At 44.7% G+C, this 20,722-nt stretch overlaps 1 protein-coding gene across 1 annotated transcript in view; it reads right to left on the bottom strand.

Moving 5' to 3' along the window:
- eif3ha (eukaryotic translation initiation factor 3, subunit H, a) overlaps positions 1-20,722 on the bottom strand; it is a 45,846-nt gene that overhangs the window by 9,541 nt on the left and 15,583 nt on the right. The window contains exons 3-5 of the mRNA XM_066678029.1: positions 9,037-9,204; positions 3,537-3,636; positions 1,411-1,560 (exon numbers count right to left, since the gene is read on the bottom strand). Coding sequence (XP_066534126.1) covers positions 1,411-1,560; positions 3,537-3,636; positions 9,037-9,204 — 418 coding nt within the window. The remainder of the gene's footprint in view (positions 1-1,410; positions 1,561-3,536; positions 3,637-9,036; positions 9,205-20,722) is intronic.

Raw genomic sequence — 20,722 nt, 5'->3', positions numbered from 1 at the left:
TCTATCTGCTTAACTACAATTTGAAAAGTTAATTTCCATTTATAGATACATATAATCATTTGCTACTCAATGCCACTCAAGTCAGACAATGTCCCTTATTATTCTGGATTCATAGGCTGCGTTTCACTAGACACGAGAACATCCGTTTTGAAAACTAGGTTGAGTTGGTCTCCCTGGCGCTGCCCCAAATTGTTTGTGGACATACATTACTCGGAATCAACACTGATAAGTCTTTGTGTTTCAAAGACGTATCACTCTGTTTGCGGTGTTCCTCAAGGCTCTATTTTTGGGCCACATTTATTTTCGCCTATTAGAGTGTCCCTAACTGGGGCTGTTCTGGAAAGTGCGGTTACCTTTCAAACGGTGAGTGTGTGTGTGAGTGTACCCGAGCTTCTTGAGCCACTCGTTGCTTGTTTATGTGGTTCTGTCAATTTGCGTCTTTCTTGAAGTTTAAACTGAATTATTTCCTGCTGACTTCAATCCAAGGGCAACGCAGTGCTAACACAAAGAGGAGAGTCTAACTTGGATGTCAAGGTGGAAGTAAGGAATGTCAGGCTCAAACTTGACTCAAACCGGAGTTTCCCATTAAATCCCACCATGACAGCACAGCTGCCAAGTCTTCCTCCTGACAAACACCAGAATGACTGTCTTATTCCTGTGGAAGGTGGAACAGTCAGTTTAAAACCGCAGCTCTTTATTGGAGGTTTACTAGAAAGCATGATACAGAGGTAAAAGGGCCATAAGGTAGGTCTAGAGGTATAAGGATGGGTCAATTTTTCAGGCTCTGCCTCTCAGTGTATGAGATTCGGCAAGTAGTTGAGTTTAAAATATGCATCATCATATCATCGTCATCATCATCATGCAAACTAATCAAAGGCAAATGAGGACATGAGTTTAATCAAGTAATTGTGTCAGCCCTGAAAATAATTATCTAATATTAGAAAGAACTGGATGCATCCCCCCACACACTCCTGCAGCTAAATGTAAATGTGAGGGGGGCCCCCATGTGGTGCAGTGGTCAAGGTGTCGGCCCAATCACCAGTTCGATCCCAGGTGGTGCCTCAGCCGTCTGAGGCCAAGGGTCCTTGAGACAACAGCTTGAGACAAAGCCTCACTCTCTGGGTAGGTACGGCGGCCACCAATGGCTAGTACTGATGTGACAGATGTGGAGTGTTTGCATTCTCATTAAACTAAACGCTAAACACTTCAATAGCAGCAGCTCAAAAAGAAACAGTGGGTTGGCTTCATATATTGTGAAGGAAGCATGGGTTTTTGCCTCCATTGTTCCACCTTTTATTTGTTCCGATATCCAAACGCAGAAGCATAAAATGGCCTTTAGGGAGAAAATTCAGCCAAAACTGGGGATAAATTTAAAAAATAAATGTATAAGTGTAGAACAGAGATTCTGACCTGCTGGACAAACTCAGCAGCTCGTGCTTGTCGGACACAGTGCTCTTTTCCTCAAGCTCCCACATCAACACGTTCATCAGGTTGGAGTTTCTGATGGTGATGGGCACTTCCTCAAACATTAGCTCAAAGCCGATGTTAGCTTTTTTCAGCCTGAAATTCAAAGGTGTGTTATGGTATATATTTTCAGGTACAATACAATATTTTGATTCTTGACTCCTACAATTCCAGGGTAAAACTATGTCAAAGAATGATTTTAGAACGGTAAAGGCACACTCTACAGGAGAGACTGAGGCTGCTAAACATGAGTGAGTGAGTTACAGGTCATTTCCACAAAGTGCTTTGCTAAACGAACATTATTTGGCTGTTGGGGCATAAGCTATACCCACTATTCTGTGATTGGGTGAACACAGATCTTTTGAGTTATTTTACATCAGCGATTTTCCAAATGAGAAAACCAATGAGAGCTTGAGCAATGTCTGGAATTATTTTACAATTTACCATTTTCCCCATGCGTAGGTGATTATTCTAACAAATGCACTGTATGCACATTTTAAGCTGCTCCCAAACTCGGCTTACATACATATACTCATCTAGGAGTGTGTCGTCCTGTGTGTTTGTCTCCCTCCTGTCCTGCAAGTGCATTTTCATTCATAGAACTTGCCCACTGCTCATTACATTCCGCAATCAATAGCCACTCAATTTCTAAACCTGCTTGTACAAAAAGCCGGGCCTACTTGTGCGAGTGTGGCACACTGATACCAAATATCATATTCAGCACAGGGTACCCAGACCTGGGAAGATCAAGGTCAAAAACGTCCAGTGGAGTGGCTTTAATATTTATGGGAGAGTCCTGTGTACCTGCAGCCTGTTCCGTCTGCGCCTTAAGCTCTGCAGAAGGAAAGGCCGTTGTTTATATGCGGCCGAGGTTTTTCCAGACAACATTCCTCCCCCTCCCTCATCCCTCCCCAACCAAACTCGCCTCCTGCTGATTTCTGAGCTGTCACTCCTTTGCTGTTACGTTGTCATATTACGCTTGCATCTCCCCGCAATTTAAAAGCAATTACCATCTGCCAGCGAGGCAAGGGAAAGCCGTAAACTTTGCGCGCGTGTTGTTGTTGCTCGGCTGATGACTAATCCCTCAGTCGCCTTCAACGTCATTATTTTTTAAAAGTCACTTACTGATGCCTGGCGCGGCAGGGGGCCGGACGCGGGCCTTTATAGGCTCGCTAACAAGGTAAGCACCGGCATGGATCAGGACTGGACTGAGGCTCTAGAAAGTGGTGACAAGTCTGGACAAGGGCTGTAAATTTTTACTGTGGTTTCATGATACTACTCAAATCTAATTCAGTAATTGTGTGTTTAATTATGCAGTTATGTTTGCAGCTATACAGATGGGTGACAAGTGAAAAAAAACCTCAGTAACTGCATGTGGAGACCACAATTTTTTACTAAAATAATGCAAGCCACACCAAGGATTCAGGGCTCTTTTCCACTGCATGGTACCTACTCTACTTGACTATACTCAGCTTTATTTGCTGTTTGTTCCCTGGTTCGTTTTCTACAACCACAGTTCCTCACCAAAATGTAGCTGGTGACATCGCAAAACACCATCACTAATGGGAACGGCACGCATTGGAAAGCTTTAGTCTTGACTCAGCCCTTGGAATTGAGACACACAAGTGAGTAGGTCTTAAAGTACCTGGTTCCAGGTACCAGCTTCCAAAACTCCTCATGGAAAAGCAAAAAAGCAGAGTAGAGCCTAGTCGAGCAGGTACCATGCAATGGAAAAGCAGCATTTTACATTTTGTGCATATCCAAAAGCTTTATTTGGGAGCTTTAAAATAATAGTACGAAGCATTAACATGGGTGTTTTTTTAAAGAAAAACCTACTGTTGAAATATCACACAGGTGTGAAGCAGTGAGTTCAGTGCGGCGTAATGACTGGTTGAGAAGCTATTGCCCCTCTAGATGGCCCCCATGGTGGAGTGTGGCCCTATTATTAGGATGTTGGTTTTAAGGACATCTATGTGCTTTAAAGAAATGCCTTTAAATAATCCTTTTAAAATTGCTTTGGAGTGTGTAAATATGTGTGTGCTTGTGTGTGTGTGTGTGTGTGTGCTACCTACCCCTCTGGAGAGAAGTCTTTTTCTTTACAGATCTCCATCAGTTTGGGTGTTAACCTGTACGCTTTGAGGGACAGGGAGCCTTGCGCAGTCTTGATGGGATCTACAAAGACAAGACATTACAAAGCAGAGTCCCAGCGTTATTGTCTCTACAATAGCCAGCCATTACACATCTCTCTCTTTAACTCTCACCCACGGCAGTCGGGCCTCAGTGAACGCGGCACAGAAGCTGTTGTAAATTGCTGTAAACAATGATGAGACCGCCTGTAAGCCAGTGAAGTAAATCACTAGCCAACGACAAAAGCGCTCTTTCACCAGCAACAAAACTCCCTTTGCTGCAAGGTATTTACTCTAATACTCACCGTCGTCATTTTGACCGGCTGTAAACAACATTAAAGATAGTACGGAAATGGCAAAAAGGACCAGGAGCACGACTAAATCACACTTTAAATAGCTGCGTGGCTTGGTTCAGTGACCTTGCTCACTAGCTCTGAATGCCTGAACGCAGGGGAGAGCCATATAATGATATTATTTATAAAATAAACAAATTAAAAAAAATACAGCAGATTTTTGGTTGATTGGATGCAACTCAAAGTACAAAGGCAAAATTTGTTGATCAGTTTTCTAGACTTCTTAAAAACTACAGAAACAGTGCAAGCTCAAATAAACAAACATTTTAATAAAGTCTCTTTGTTAATAAATAAATAAATAATAAAAACACAGCTGGTAACACATTACCCAGTAAACATTTAGCCGTTGATTCAACGTTAAAATAGCGTAATGACTGCCGTCTAATCAACGTTCTCTTAAGGTTGAAAATGAACGTTGAAAAGACGTCCAGACACAGACATAGAAAAGACGACTATTAGACGTATTTTGGACGTCCATTGACGTTATTAATTGGTTCAGAAATAAATTACTTGTATAAAACGCGTTTTGGACGTCCACTGACGTTATCGATTGGTCACCACTTAACTAACTTATTACACAATTTTGGACGTCCATTGACGTTTAAAATATGTCCTCGACGGACAGACTACTTTTAGACCTATTTTGAACGTCCAGGGACGTCCCTTGTTTACTGGGTAGCCTTAAAATGATGTACTCTGCATTATTAAGACACTGTTTAAAAAATAAAAAACTAAATAAATATATAAAATTTGATAAATAATACCTATATTCTACATATCTGACATAAGAGTCCAGCCATTATTTCAGATGTGCACTGCTTGTTGGGTGGATCATCAGGTTCGTGGGACACGATAAAAACAGCATTTAAAAAATAACAAAATGTTAATTATAAAAGTGCACAATTTGTAAATGTATTATTTTCCTTAGGGGTCAAATCTGAGTACATTACATGAGATTAATTAATGAGATTAACTGTAATAAACCACACAAACTAATAGGACCATTTATTTTTTATTATTTGAAAGCCCAAGCCTTGAAATATTGCCAGAATAGATATCATTACCATATAACCCAGCTCTGCCTGAAAGGGTAATAGTGTTATGAGAATGTGTTACGTGACGGTTCTTATTTAAGGGACAAAGCAGCATCAAAAGCAGGCAGTTTTTGTCCTTTTGCTCTCCTTCGTGCAGAAGTTTAATTCATTTTTTGACAAACCAATCTCAAGAGCGAGAGCAAAAGGTCAAACAGCACAGGCTTTTTTTTTTTTTTCCTGGAGAAGAGAAGACCCAGGCCAGAGCGGTTTGTCGTGGCGATAATCAAGCCGGCACAAAGGGCCGCTCACCAACGCTTTTAGTAATCGAGTTGTACTGAATTAATGTGGTTGTCACGGAGTTGTCAAAAGGCTTTAGAAACATTTCCAAAGTCCTTATCGGCCCTGCCACTCAGGCCCGGCCCCACAGAGGCCCAAGGAGCCGCCTCACGCTCCCGCCTTCGCTTTCACTGAGAATACACGTCTGTTCCGAAGAAGACGGTCTACTGCTTTCCAACAATGCCTGAACGACACCGACACTTCGGCCACAATTCAGTCAAACAAACAAAAACAAATGGCCAAAACTAAACATCCATCCATTCATTATCTGTAACCACTTATTCAATTCAGGGTCGCGGTGGGTCCAGAGCCTACCTGGAATCATTGGGGGCAAAGCGGGAATACACCCTGGAGGGGGCGCCAGTCCTTCACAGGGTAACACAGACACACACACATTCACTCACACACTCAGACCTTTGAGTCACCAATCCACCTACCAACGTGTTTTTGGGCTGTGGGAGGAAACCGGAGCACCCGGAGGAAACCCACGCAGACACAGGGAGAACACACCACACTCCTCACAGACAGTCACCCGGAGGAAACCCACGCAGACACAGGGAGAACACGCCACACTCCTCACAGACAGTCACCCGGAGGAAACCCACGCAGACACAGGGAGAATGCATCACACTCCTCACAGACACAGGGAGAACACACCACACTCCTCACAGACAGTCACCCGGAGGAAACCCACGCAGACACAGAGAGAACACACCACACTCCTCACAGACAGTCACCCGGAGGAAACCCACGCAGACACAGGGAGAACACACCACACTCCTCACAGACAGTCACCCAGAGCGGGAATCGAACCCAAAACTAAACAATAAAATACATTTCTGAACCCAAACCTCTCCATTCCACCTTAAATATCACCTGAATTTCAGCTCACAGTTCTCCAAAACAAAAATACGAAACACATTCTGACACCTTACCTGTCCATTCCACCTTAAAAAGATGCAGCAATTACATTGTTCAACCAATACATTTATGTATATAACCTTCTTATTTCAACTGTCTGTTCCACCTTAAATGCTGCAGCAGGTACATTCTGGTAGCCTCACTTCTTCATACAACTGCCGTTTCCACCTTAAATGTTTTAAACACATGGACATTATTGGTCTACCTTGTAGATGTAAAGTCAGAGACAGCACATCTGCTGCTGCGCAGTGTGTGTCAGCCGTCCTCTAGTCCTTCGTCAGTGGATACTGGATGCTGTCGGCCGGAGGTTTTTGACTGTTGCATTTCCTCAGTCCAGCAGTGACACTGAGGATCTTAAACAATCCAGCAGCAACTGCTGTGTCTGATCCACTCGTACCAGCACAACACACGCTAGTCACTGAAGCACTAAGAATGATCCAGCGTCCAACCTGCTGTGTGGTGGTCCTGACCATTGAACAACGGGGTCAAAGGGGGCTAACCAAGTATGCAGAGCAACAGAATACAGGCTAGCTTAAGGCAGGTGAAGTAATGTAGCCAGTGTCATATTTAAACCAATGAGTTCCTGACCTCCTCTCAGTGTTAGCTAGCTTTGTAGCTTCAGAGCTAACCTACAAAAGCAAACTCCAGACCCTCAACACCTGAGTGAAGCAAAGGGAAACCTGAGCACATTCGATTTTCTGATGGAGCACACCTCTGAGCAACCTGCGGCACAAAGCAAAGCAAAGCCGCAGTCCTTCTTTAAGTTCCTTTCTTACAGTTCCGAGGGTCACAGACGGCAGTCCCTCAAAGGCTCTTTTATTTGGCCCTTTAATAACGCAGCCTGCATTATTGATGCCTTTTAAAAGGGAGGTGATTAAATATAAGGAGGAGCAGCTGGAAGGCTCCTCTCTGGAGGAGAGTTGGAGATTAATGAGAAGGGGCCCAAACGTCCCCGGAGACCTAAACCCACCCGACTCCGGGTGGCGTACTCTGAGCTCCAGAGTGGCCGTCGGGAGCCGTCTCATACCTCTTCTGCCTTCACTTTCACTGAGAATACACATCCACTTGGAAAACAACAGAAATAATCAACAAAATTTTAAAGTTCAACAAGAAATTAATAAATACACAACCTTGTTTGTACCTTAAAAAGTGCAACATATTTTTTTTCCACCAATACCCCCCCCCCAAACACCCAAACCCACCTAAACTTGTTCATTCAATGGTCTGTTCCACCTTAAATTCTAGAGCAATTGTAGTCTGGCAACTATGCCTCTCAATACAACTTTTCATTCCACCTTAAATGCTATAGCAACTGTATTCTGGAACCTATGCCTCTCAATACAACTGTTCATTCCACCTTAAATTCTATAGCAATTGTAGTCTGGCAACTATGCCTCTCAATACAACTGTTCATTCCACCTTAACTGCTATAGCCATTGTAGTCTGGCAACTATGCCTCTCAATACAACTGTTCATTCCACCTTAACTGCTATAGCCATTGTAGTCTAGCACCTATGCCTCTCAATACAACTGTTCATTCCACCTTAAATGCTATAGCAATTGTATTCTGGCACCCATGCCTCTCAATACAACTGTCCATTCCACCTTAAATTCAATAGCAATTGTAGTCTGGCAACTATGCCTCTCAATACAACTGTCCTTTCCACCTTAAATGGGGCTGCAATTACATTCTAGGCTGAAATTAAACTGGAATTTATCTTTCAAAATTCCAAAAAACATATGGATTAAAAATTTTAACTCACCCCTCATCTGTCCATTCCACCTTAAGAAATGCAGCAGTTACATTCGGACACCTGACATCCTTATTCACATTCTTTTGTCCCACCAATAAAGTACATTTCTGCACCTTCTTAACTACGAAGTGCAAACTCTTTTTCAAGTTCTAAAAAGACTCTTAATTCAACAGTCCATTCCACCTTAAATGCTGCAGAAGTTACATTCTGGCACCTGCGCCTGCATTATTGATGCCTTTTAAAAGGGAGGTGATTAAATATAAGGAAGAGCAGCTGGAAGGCTCCTCTCTGGAGGAGAGTCGGAGATTAATGAGAAGTGGCCCAAATGTCCCTGAAGACCTAAACCCACTGTTAAAAAATGTGGGCCTGGTCTGAGTTTATCGGGCGCACACCTCGCCCCTTTACGAACCGGCCACTTTAACAGAAACATCAAAGTATATGTGTGTTCTGTGGGTCTGCAGTTACTGCCCATGGCCTGAGGTGGTCAATACCACAACGATGACTACGACGATCGATTTTTATTTTGTTTCAAATACAGAATGGACACTGCCATGTTGTAGACTAACGGTCAGAAAGTTACTACTCCACCACTTAAGGTGGAATGGAAAACTCAAATAAAGAGCCTGTGTGCCAATATTATACTGCTGTACCATTTAAGGTGGAACGGATCATTCAAATGAGAAGCTTAGGTGCAGGAAAATAACACGTCGTAGCCTTTAATGTGGAAGAGAACACTCGAATAACAAGCTTGGGTTCAGGAATGTAACTGCTGCCCTATTTAAGGTGGTATGGGAAATCCAACTACGAAGCTTAGGTGCAGGTGGGTTAACACTGCATCATTTAAGGTGGAAAGGAAAACTCAGTTTTGCAACTTTGTGGCCAGAATGCAACTTCTACACCATTTAAGGTGGAATGGATAAGTCGAATAAGAAGCTTAGGAGCAGAGATGCTGTTTAAAGCTACACCATTTAAGGTGGAACAGATGGTTATATTAAAAAGGTTCATTTGGGTGCAGGGCAGATCTAGCATCACAGCGGGGGGTCCTCACCATAAATAAGCACCACAGACTCCTCGATGGCGTGCTGATAGCTGAACTGAGAGTCCAGCAGAGCTCTGCTGACGAAGGAGCCGTACAAAGTGGACTGGTACCAGCCCACGTGGAGGTGGTCGATGTTGACATGACGGAGGCTCCTCATCATCTCCATCTGGTACTGAACTGCGAGACAGAGACAAAGAGAGGGGAAAAACACACACAATTAACTAAATTAATTCAGAACTAATTACAGTCGCAGGTAGAAAAAGAGCCAGACATCAGCACCACTCATTAGTCAAAGCTCAAGGCTCTGTGAGAGTGTGTGTGTGTGTGTGGCACAACACAGATGATCCTAGTATCTTTAGCAGTGCGGCAGAAACACTCAAACAAATTATAATTCATAACACAGAGGCTATTTTAGTGATTGTTATTAATGTGATAAATGATGTCAATGTCTGTGCACACACACAGCACTGAATCCCTTTATGGAAGCTGCACTATGAACACACAAACCGCACTGAGATCATTCTGATATTTATTTAAAATCTAAACATCCATCTCAGGTTCGTATTGTTCTTTATCTGACGATCTTTTATCATCGTCCACAGCTTGGCCTTAACTAATAGCCCTGGTAGGGGGTGGGACGGAGGAGAGATCAAGTTAGAGAAAGAGAAACAGTAAAGGAACTTTCCTGGAACAGGAGCACACAGTAAGGAAACATGACTGAATTCAGACGGGACTAAAATCACTGAGACACTCTGATAATAATTACATTACCCTCAGAGACACAGGTAAAACTAATCCTGTCTGAACAGAGCCTAAGACTTAAGAGAGAGAGAGACTCAAAGGAATGAATATGAAGTGATGATTTCATCACTGTCTCATCACACACCAAACATAAACACGTCAGAGAGGTACGTTTTCATTAAAAATCTACGTCCCGCCACATGGAGGAGGATTAGTGAAGAAAACGAGGCTGTGGGTGCGTTGATCTGTGGAGAGACACCAGAGTCCGTCAAACGATCAGCAATAAATACATTTCTAATAATAAATAAAACTACACCCCTTAGAAAACAGTATGACATTTTATACCACAGCAAACGCAGTGGAAGTGTGTGTGTGAGAGAGAGAGAGAGAGAGAGAAACAGAGAGAGAGAGAGTGTACACATATTAATGTTTCATTTTGTTTTCTTCATTTTTATTATCATCATTAGCCAGTTTTCCTTTCTGCGCTTTGGCAACAATTGATTACAATTCAGAGAAGCGAGGGGGGGGGGGGGGGGGGCAGAATGTGAAAGTGAGAACGAGGGCAGAGGAAATAAAATAAACAAGGAAGAGAGAGCGAGTGAAAAGGGAGAATATGAGAGGGAAAGGAGAGATAGAAAGAAAGAAACAGGCAGAAGGGGGAAGGAAGCATGTGGCACAGAATTAGAGTAAGAGATTGTGTTAGACAGAGAGAGAGAGAGAGAGAGAGAGAGAGAGAGAGAGAGAGAGAGAGAGAGAGAGAAAGAGGAGAGAGACAGCGAGAGAGAGAGAGGAGACAGAGAGAGGGAGGGAGAGAGAGTGAGGGAGGGAGAGAGAGATTGAAAGAGAGTGACAGCCGTTTGACAGGCATTTTAACATCCTACAACTCCACTGGGAGGTGCATCTAAGCGAAGCTGAATAAACCAGAGCCAGGCTCGGGCGAGGGGGGATGGTGGAGATGTGGGGGGGGGGGTGGTTATGCAATTCCAGAGAGGTGAACAGACAACAACAAACAACTTGAGGACGGGATTAATTCGAGCACTCTGGCCATTTGAAGTGTCTCTGTGGTTTAAATACCTGCTCTTAACATCTGCATATAAGAGAAAGGAAAAGGTGGCGCAGACCTAACAACCCCGATCATTTACAGGCTTCTTCAATCCTGCACTCGTCAGCCAGAACATTAAAACCACCTCCTTGTTTCAATCGTCACTGTCCATTCTCTCAGATGCACATCTCCGATTGGTCCCCTTTTCACTGTCCTTCCACAGTCAGGACCCCCTCAGAGCAGGTACGACTCACAGGCAGCATCCAGAGACCACTGGGGCAGCATCCACAAGGTGGACCAACGAGGGAGGTGTGGACACAGTGTTGTGTTTTATATTTAAATAACTGCTTCCATAGCAACGAACCCCCACTGGTGACAGTGAGACCAGCGAGCCAAGTTCTGACCCGGGCACAGTCCACAAGGGAAATAAAGCCACAGCAGACAAAGCCTCGTGGACAAACAATGAAATATTCGTAAATATCACCGAGAGCAGCCAAGCGTGTTTACACAGGCCGCGCGAGAGGGAAACTGGACCGTGCTCAACACGAGGGGCTGGTCTGCAGAGACCCTCACTCCTGAGATTCCCCCCAGAGAATGTGGAAATGTTTGAGCTGTAATGACACACACTGACCACAGCGACGGGCACATTGCTGTCACATAAAAGGAAAGCATCCTAGAGAGCTCCATAGAAACACGGAGGAACGTTCCAGAATTCCGGGTTTTAGAATTCAGCTGCCTGCAAAAGTTTAGAGGCACTGGCTGAAACGATAAGTCACTGCTCACAGTAATGCACAACAACAAGTTAAATTTGACATCTGCACACAATTAAGACAACATTTAATAAGTCAGTAAACAAACAATTATCTAAGAAAATTTACCATGGATGTGCAAATGTTTGTGTACGACTGCATACCAAGTTGCATTGTAAGAGTGGATCAGACACAGCAGTCACTGCTGGAGTCTATTAACCACACAGTGTCACTGCTGGACTGAGAATAGTCCACCAACCAAAAATAAACACCCAGCCAGCAGCGTCCTGTGTCACTGATGAAGGACTAGAGGCCGAGCGACACACACTGTGCAGCGACATCTACAAGGTGGACCAATGAGGGAGGAGTGTCTCACAGAGTGGAAACAGGGTTTAAAAACTCCGGCAGCACCTGCCGTGTCTGATCCACTCGCACCAGCACAACACACACTAACACACCACCACCACATCACACCTGCTTTGTGGGGGTCCAGGGGGGAAGGGAGGTAAGAAAGAATGCAGAGCAACAGACGGACCACAGTCTGGAACTGTAGAACTAGAAAGTGCCCTGTATGTATTTTGTCCAAAGAACATTTGATATGGTTTCAATCTATATTCAGTGCTGCGTAGGAGTCTTCACATCATTAGTAAACAACAAGATAAACACAAAATTTAGCTAAAAAAATAATAATAAATAAATACCACTCCCTGTGGACGGGGCGCGGAGTGAATTCTGACCAGCTTCGTTGGCTTTGGTGATTGCGTGCAGGCCCACAAGGCAGAGCAGTGAAATTTACCATCACCACGCCTTGACAGTCCACGCTGGAATATGAATGAGGCAGCGGGATGTAATTTGTCATGAAACTCTTGGTTGCTTTTTTTCCTGAGCGTGCATGATGCTCTGTGTGTGTGTGTGTGTGTGTGTGTTTGGGAGAGACGTTTAAGACACACGCCGGAAGCCTGTAAGCGAGCGATTCAAACTGTCAAGCCCTCGCAAGCCCCCATCAGTGCTGAAAAACTCACCTCGCAGCTTTACGCACAAAGTAAACAAATCTGTGTCACAAAATTAAAGGAATTTTTAAAAAATGTAAAGAAAAACACCTTATACACGTATATATATTAAAACGTTAAAATGGCTGTGAAACAGGATTTGATTTTAAAATATTCCCTCTACTGCAAACAGGGTGTAGGGACAGAATATGTAAAGGGTATTGACTTTGTCTTGACAATGCACCGCATCTTCAAAACAGCCCCCCCCCTCCCCTTAACTCTGCCACGAGGACACACTCCTGGCAGCAGCTGGTTAATACCAAGCTGAATTCAATCCTAGCTTTTCACAAAGCAAAGCAGGGACCCCTTTGAAATCATGCATTCTGAAGATGATGGAAAAATATATTATACTTGGGTAGGCACAAATGAACCATCCTGAGTGTATTCCAACAACACACAGTGAGGGCTGTAGCCCACGGTGACGTGTCACAAACTCTTCATATGATCCGAGTGTTCTAGGGATGTCCCGATCCGATCACAGCGTTATTTTACTGAGCTTGATCTTAAGTCCGATCCTCTGTTTCCTTTAGGCGGCGACTCACAGTCCTTCCTCCTCCTGGAAGCGGTCGTGACCGATATGAATATTCCCTTCAGCGCCATTGTTTCTAAAATGCAGCATGCTTTTAAAATGTTGTGATCTGAAGGCTGATATATACTTCTTTATAGATTATATTTCTCATCATTTGGCTTTATGATGAACTGAGTCTGGGCTCTTATGGGTTAGACACAACTGGAATACTACACACAATTCTTTCCTCCAGTTTCCACATATCTGTAAATTTAGAAATATAATTTTGTCCATTAATATCAGCCAAGATTCATTCGCACTGCACCTGTACAACCTTGATGTTGTTGCTGATGATGTTTCACTTTCATCTGCTCCTGCAAATCAGTGACCACAGCTGATCACCCATCAACCGAGGGAACGCTCCACACACATTTTGGCATGAATTTTACGCCACAGGCCCTTCCGACACAACCTACCCATTTCACCCGGGCTTGGGACCAGCACCAGGAGCGCTGGAAATGGGACTCAGTAGCTGGAGAGCAGACAGGGAGAACACATCCAACTCCACCCAGAGAGACCCAAGGCCCTGAAGCTGTGCAGCAGTGACCCCACCAGTTGCTCCACTGAGCTTCCTCCAAATCCATCTTGGTGTAAATTGAGTCTCTGAAAACAATAATCGTAAATACTTGGACGTCCTCATAATTCCACAGGGTTCCAACGGTCAGCTGAGAATTCCCTGATACACGGCATTCCACAAAGAGCTTTAAACCCGTGCCTTAACCAAGGTCCAAACCAAAATAAAGGCCAAGAATTTTCTCTGAGCTTGACCCCAACCCAAAGCTAAACCCAAGACCAGAGGTGTGCTGTTAAAATGTGAAATTTGAAGCAGACCCAAGCCCAACAGATTTGGGAAATATTTATGGCTAGAGAAATAAAAAAACAAGGATGGATATGGGGAGGGTGAAATTTGTTGTGAGCTTAATACATATCTAGGAGGAATGTGTTTAAGATGGAATGTAATGTGTATGGCATTAAAAATGATAGAAACAAAGCAGCTCTAATGAGCTTTCAACAGAACGGTCCCCTAGAAAAGGCCAAGGCATTTGCATAATGCTAACTGCTAAGTGCTTCCTACCGGCTTCTATTAATCATAATCATTGTTAGGCTTATGGGCGATCTAATCGGATCGTAGAAAGACACTAAAAACAAGGTTTAGAAGTGTCCCCATGGTCAGCGACGCCTTTGTCTTTGGTCTAAATGCCTTGACTCTTCGCAACATCGCTGCGAATTGCATAAACGCATTGTGGATGTTGAATTTCCTAACAATACGCTAATTTATTCCCTTGATCTAGTTTCAAAGCAGGAGCCTTGTTTGAGCCGAGGCAGAGATTGCAGTCGGTTGCGCTCCGCTGTCGCCAGAGCCAAAGAATTTCCATTGAAGCGCTGTAATTCAAAGGCTTTTTGTGCGCGACAAGCGGCCGAGGGTCAAACCCCACCCGCCCCAAATTACTTGTACTCTGTAATACTACCTTGGGAAGAACATTCATTTCATGATACATTGGGCCCCGCTGTCATGCCTTCCAGTCCAAAACAACGGGCGAGTGGGAGGCAGGAAAGTCATTAAACCTGGACGAGCGCTGACGTTTGATTTGTCACCGACTGGGCTGCAGAATTCTTTACTTGCTTAAATTCGCCATTAGGCTCGGCGCAGCCCCTCCATACCAAGTGACATGGATAATAAGCGCTCGAGTCAAGCAGGACAATAATTCAGCTCCGTATTTCCACCTCTTTTTTCATGCAATGTCAAGGTAAGTGCAAGTTTTCACACACCCTGGAAGCTTGCCAGATACCGGCGCCAAAGCACCACTGGCCGGAATTGCACACTGTTACAGGCATGAGGTGTGAGGTCATTTGCAAAAGCATTTGTCATACGCTGGTAATAATTCCCAGCTTTTACTGGATGGCAGGCCAACTATTACCTGCTCAAGCTGTGATTGTGATTCTGAACCTTAGGATGCAACCCAGAGTTACGATTGCAAACACTTCCCATAAAAAGACAGCATGTGGTTTTTTTGGGGGTGGGGGGGTTGTGACTTTTTTTGCATTTTTCACATCAAAACAAACAAAGAGCTGACGCCTCACACACTCACAAACATCCACTGAAAACACCTAAAACCTTCCATCCCAGGCAAGATCCACGGTTAGTTTATTCCAACTCAAATCTAACCGCAAAGTTTTGTTGAAACCCAACTGTAAAGTCACATCTATGCTCTTTGAAGGTGCTTTTTTCCCTGTCAGGAAGACCTATCAGGCTCTTTAAGGAAGACACTCGAAAAAACAAGTGATGGGGTATGACTCAGAAATGGGATTCACCCTTAAAGTTAGAACAGCAGCAGTTGAGCTAACTACTCGGTCTCAGTTGCAGAGTAACGTCGAGTCTGTGCAAGGGGCGTTCGTGTACACGTTCATTTTGTGTCTGTAAAAATTTAGTATTTGTCTTTTCATTATCACTTTTCTCTGCTACGCTATTTGTAACCTGTCCAAGGTTGTGACTCAGGGTTTGAAAAACCCTGCACTAGTGCACAAGGGGCAACGAGAGCACACACTATTCAGCTATCGCAGAGCCTATCGCAGTTGTGTTTCAGATGCTTTGCTTGAGGGTATTCAGCCATGGATCTTAGTGAAGAATAGTGCCCCTCCCTTCACTTCTTTACCTGCTGGTGGAGGTGATCAAACAATCCTTTGTTCTTAAGCCCACTTCTCTAAGCTTTAGGCCATGGGTGCTTTCATTTGCAGTTTAAAGAAATGTAACTTTTAAAAGGCCCCAAGTTGGATTTTAAGAACAAGGTTGTATATTTACACCGTACCTTTGGTGTACAAAATGCTCCTGTCTATAAAAAAAAAAAAGAGATTCTATATGGTAGGCCCTCATTGGGCAGTGTCATGTATGAGGCAGAATTGACATAGGGGACATTGGACTTTATGTGGAAACATGAGTGTTGATTGTGAATATATTGCGAACACAATAAAGATGTTTCTATAATTGTGGTCACAAGATTTATCGGCTCAGTGGACCCATTGGGCCACTGCAAATGTTTATATCTATCTAACCCTGGACGTGATGAGTTCTGGACTGTGCTGGAGCAAATTTCATTACACTCTCCCACTCCCAAGCATAGATTACCCATCACAGTAAATAACAGCGACTCGATGCAGAATACAAAATGTCAAATGTAAAAGGCCATGGTTTTAAGCGTTCAGTGGAACACTGATGTCAAGTTCTACTGCTAATCCGCTTAATGTCAAAGGTGGATTCTTCAGCGTCTTTCACTTCGCTATCCACCCCCCACCCCTCAAATCCCCCACCTGCAACACACACACACACACACACACACATACAGATATCATCCATTCTGTTGTAAACATGCTAGTATATCACCACTGGGCCTAGTCCAAGCCCGAAGCTCTCGTCAGATATTCAATTTGGAAAAAGCAAGATGAATAATTCATCTTTTGGTGAATCCCTGAAATTTATCGCTCACAAAAAAAAAAAAACACACAGAAGAGCAGGAACGGCTGGAGAAGCCCATCTCGGCGCTGAAGACGTAGCGCTTGGGCCATATTTCTAAATTACACACACTTCAAGGCCACATCTGTTGACACATAATAAATATCAAACAAGGCCGTGACGCCATGATTAGGCGCAGGTATAATTATATTCATTCAGGTGGATCCAAAACCAAATCTGGGCAGATAAACATCATCAATCTGAGCTTGAGCAATCGCGGGAGTAAGGGCCACCACCGTGCCGAAAGACAATGCCACGGCTGCAGCCGACCTTGGTGATGAGAAACGAAATGGAAGGAGCGATGCATTATGCATGGGTCCCTTCACACCGCCGAAGTGCAATTCTCTAATTTGATATGGGAGTGGGGGCAATAAGACGGGTGGGATCTTATCACAGCGTGGGACAGAAAGCCTCTCTATCTCTGGGAGGACTTCAGATCACCGGTCAAGATCATTCTCACTGACTGTAGGCCGGCGTTCAGGAGCGGTGGTCTCGGGGATCTAGAGCATTGCTCACTTCCTTCGTCATAGCTGGTCTACACCTTCCCAGCACAAGAGAAATCCAATTAACCTGAAGCACCAAAGCAGGCCATCTTGGTTTTCTGAAAGGGCTGAAGGTACCTCGTTAACCTGGAGGTCCGAAAGCTGGGGATGCCAAGGAGCAAATCAATGCTTTTAAGTAACAGAGATCAATAAAAGCCAAGGTCTGTCTGCGCAAGGGATGCACACCCTTTTGGCAGCCCCCTCAGACGAAAATGGAGCGCAAGTCAAAGACACTCAGTGTGTACGCAGTGTGAAAAAAGCGCTGAAGAAATCCGAGTGTTGCCATGCCCCCGTCACACGCTTTAAATTTCTAGCCTGGCTGCTCTTTTGTCAGAATGCGGACGTGAACACAGAGGCAGTTAATCATCCCGTCCTGACCCTGTCACACACTGCCACCCAAAGACTTCAAAATTCATTTGTAACCTGTGGATTTGTCTGGAAAACTCACATTTTGCGTGTAACAGAGACAGACAACAGCAGAGACGGCCCAGGCGTCACTCAGGCTACTCCACGGTATGGCCGGCTTCGCGTTGTTGGTAAACAGCAAAAGAGGCTATTCTGGGCTGTAGGCTAATTTGATTCATTTGCACTTACATGTCTCTTATGAGTCACTCCACAACCACACGAGACACAAGACCCTGTTTGCTTCAATCAACATCAGCACATGATTTGTCATGTTTGTCCAATATTACTTGCTCTTGACAAGGATTAAAGTGGATGGACAAATGTTAAAATGGAATACTATATTCATTCATTTATTATCTGTAACCGCTTATCCAATTCAGGGTCGCGGTATACACCCTGGAGGGGGCGCCAGTCCTTCACGGGGGCAACACAGACACACACATTCACTCACACACTCACGGACACTTTTGAGTCACCAATCCACCTACCAACATTTTTGGACTGTGGGAGGAAACCGGAGCACCCGGAGGAAACCCACACAGACGCAGGGAGAACACACCACACTCTCACAAACAGTCACCTGGAGCGGGAATCGAACCCACAACCTCCAGGCCCCTGGAGCTGTGTGACTGCGACACCTACCTGCTGCGCCGCCCGGAACACTATATGGTTCCATAAAAACTATCAACCCACACACTGTGAAACAAGACCGCCCAGTCAGTTAATTATGGACTTCCTTAATCAGAAAACACGGGGGAAAGGAGTCATTCTGACTCTCCTTCACGTCTGACATCAAGCGTAGAGACTTTAAAATTGCCCCGCCCCCTTTTCTGAGTCTGTCCAATCACAGCTGGGACCAGCGTTAATATGAGAGCGCAACCTCAAGGTTAAATGAAGCGAACCGAACACATCGTGCAAAATTAGAGAAATAAGGAGTACTTATTTCTGAAATAGGACTAAGCGAAAGCAGCTTGTGCTCTTCAATGCTGTGCACTCAGGGTCGGGGTGAACAGCGAGCGGCTCATTATCATTTAAAGCAGGTGTGTCAAACTAGATCCACGGAGGGCCGTGTGGGTGCAGGTTTTCTTTCTAACCACGCAAAAGCCCCACACTACTGAAAGTCAAGATCTACTGATTAGATCCAATGATTAAAAACAGGTGGAATGAGGTGTGGTTTCTGCGTGGTTGGAAAGAAAACCTGCACCCACACGGCCCTCCGTGGATCTAGTTTGACACCCCTGATTTAAAGGAACAGGTGCTGAAAGAGGCCGTTCTGAACAGGGGGAGAACACTGCTGTGGTGTTTGATCCTCATGGTGTTTTGACCAAAGCAGGTCACAAATGTTTCATTAAGACCCAGAACTGCGTTCCACTTCTGTAAAATGGGTAAAATAAGTCCACTTTAATATCATGCATTACACTGTAATGACTAGAAATATCATATTTTAGTCACATTTCAGACCTTAATGATGAAGTCTCCAGTGTCCAGAATCCGATATCAAGTATCCGGTAATATTACTTTTTGCGTCACTCACACATTCTGGTCTGGCTCCCTCTGAGTCAGTCTCTGATAAAGCCGGGTGAGGTTGAGGTCATGTGTTACTTTATTAAAAATAATGTGGCAAGATCCTGACGTTGCTTCAGAAACTGAAAAGCCAAGGTCGAAGTGGGAGTAATCCGCCGTCCTCCAGGTGAGAGAAATACAGTGGAGACTTGGGTTGGGGATGAGGGGTCTGTAAACGAGAACGAGGTGTAATTAAAACCGCCTTTGGTAGACCACAATCCTCCAGCAATGATCTGCACTGGGGCAGCGCAATTAATCGAAGATTAATCGTTATCGCCATTTTTGGCCCTAATTACAAAAAGGCTACAATAACAGCTGCATGGCTGCTGGCGTTCTGTGGATGCTGATGTATCGCCGAGCTCCAGCGACAGCCGTGTTAATCCCCGTTAATCACAATTAATGATTACCATCGGGCTACGGGACAAAATAAGGGCGCTTATAGTTTTTGTAGCTAATTGCAGAAGTCTGCCGACTGCAGGAAACGGAGTGGGGCTCCCTCATTGTGGATTCTGCGGTCTAGACATCAGTGGGAACACATCGAGCGCAAACATTCCCCAGGATAGTGCTGGTGAGGAGGCATGGGAAATTGTTCTGAATGAGAAAGAGAGAGAAATGGAAGAGTAAAAGAGCAGAGAGAAAGAATGAGCCAGAGAGAAGAGAAGGAAAGAAAGACAGATTGGAGAAATAAAACAGAGGAAGGAGGAGAACAAATGAGAGAAAGCAAAAGAGGAAGAGAGAGAGAGAGAGAAGAGAAAGCAAATAGTGACAGAGAGAAAGAGGAAAAGAGACAGTGTGAGAGAGAGAGAAAACAAGAAACCGTGAGAGAGGGAACACAGCTGCCTTAAAAACAGTCATGTGGAAATCTCCAAGGTGCTGAAGAGAGGCAGGCAGGCTTTGCTTTGCTTTGAGAGAGAGAGCGTGAGAGAGAGAGAGAGACTCAGCGAGACAGAGAGAGAGACGAGGGGCGCGCGAGGCACGTTGCAGCATCATGAGCAGTGCAGCAGCTGTGTCAAACGCTGGGCTGGTTTTAGTGGGTTGCTTTCCCATTAGGGCTCATGATAGTCTCTCCTATAAAACACCCTGCTGTTTATCCACATCTGCATTTGCTCTAGCGACTCTGCAGTGCATCTCCCACCACCCCTTCCACCCCTTGTCCCTCAGTCCCACCCCACCTCCCCACCAAACACACACACACAGAGAGGCAAAGAAGAATGTCAGGCACACACAGGCTTCTCTTAACTAAGATTAATTGCAGCTTATCTGTGATGCCCGGCGGAACACAGAACAAGGCAAGCCGCCGAGCCCATTATGCGGCCGCTGGCGGCGGGAAAATTAGCCCTGCTCGGCTGTCTGACGCCGGGAAGAAGCTACAGCGCTCGATACGCTGTTTACTTCCAGCCACACAGACATCTGTCAAGGGGAGGAGGGAGGGAATATAGGTGTGCAAGTGTGTGTGCGCCAGGCATGTGCTACAAAGGCAGTCCTTCGGCTTTTACCCAATTTCCTTCCATCTCCTGGCTGCTGATGG

Source organism: Hoplias malabaricus, chromosome 1 (assembly GCF_029633855.1).
Source record: "Hoplias malabaricus isolate fHopMal1 chromosome 1, fHopMal1.hap1, whole genome shotgun sequence".
NCBI lineage: Eukaryota > Metazoa > Chordata > Actinopteri > Characiformes > Erythrinidae > Hoplias > Hoplias malabaricus.
Note: the sequence above shows the minus strand (reverse complement) of the source record. Positions and strands in the feature narration are given on the sequence as shown.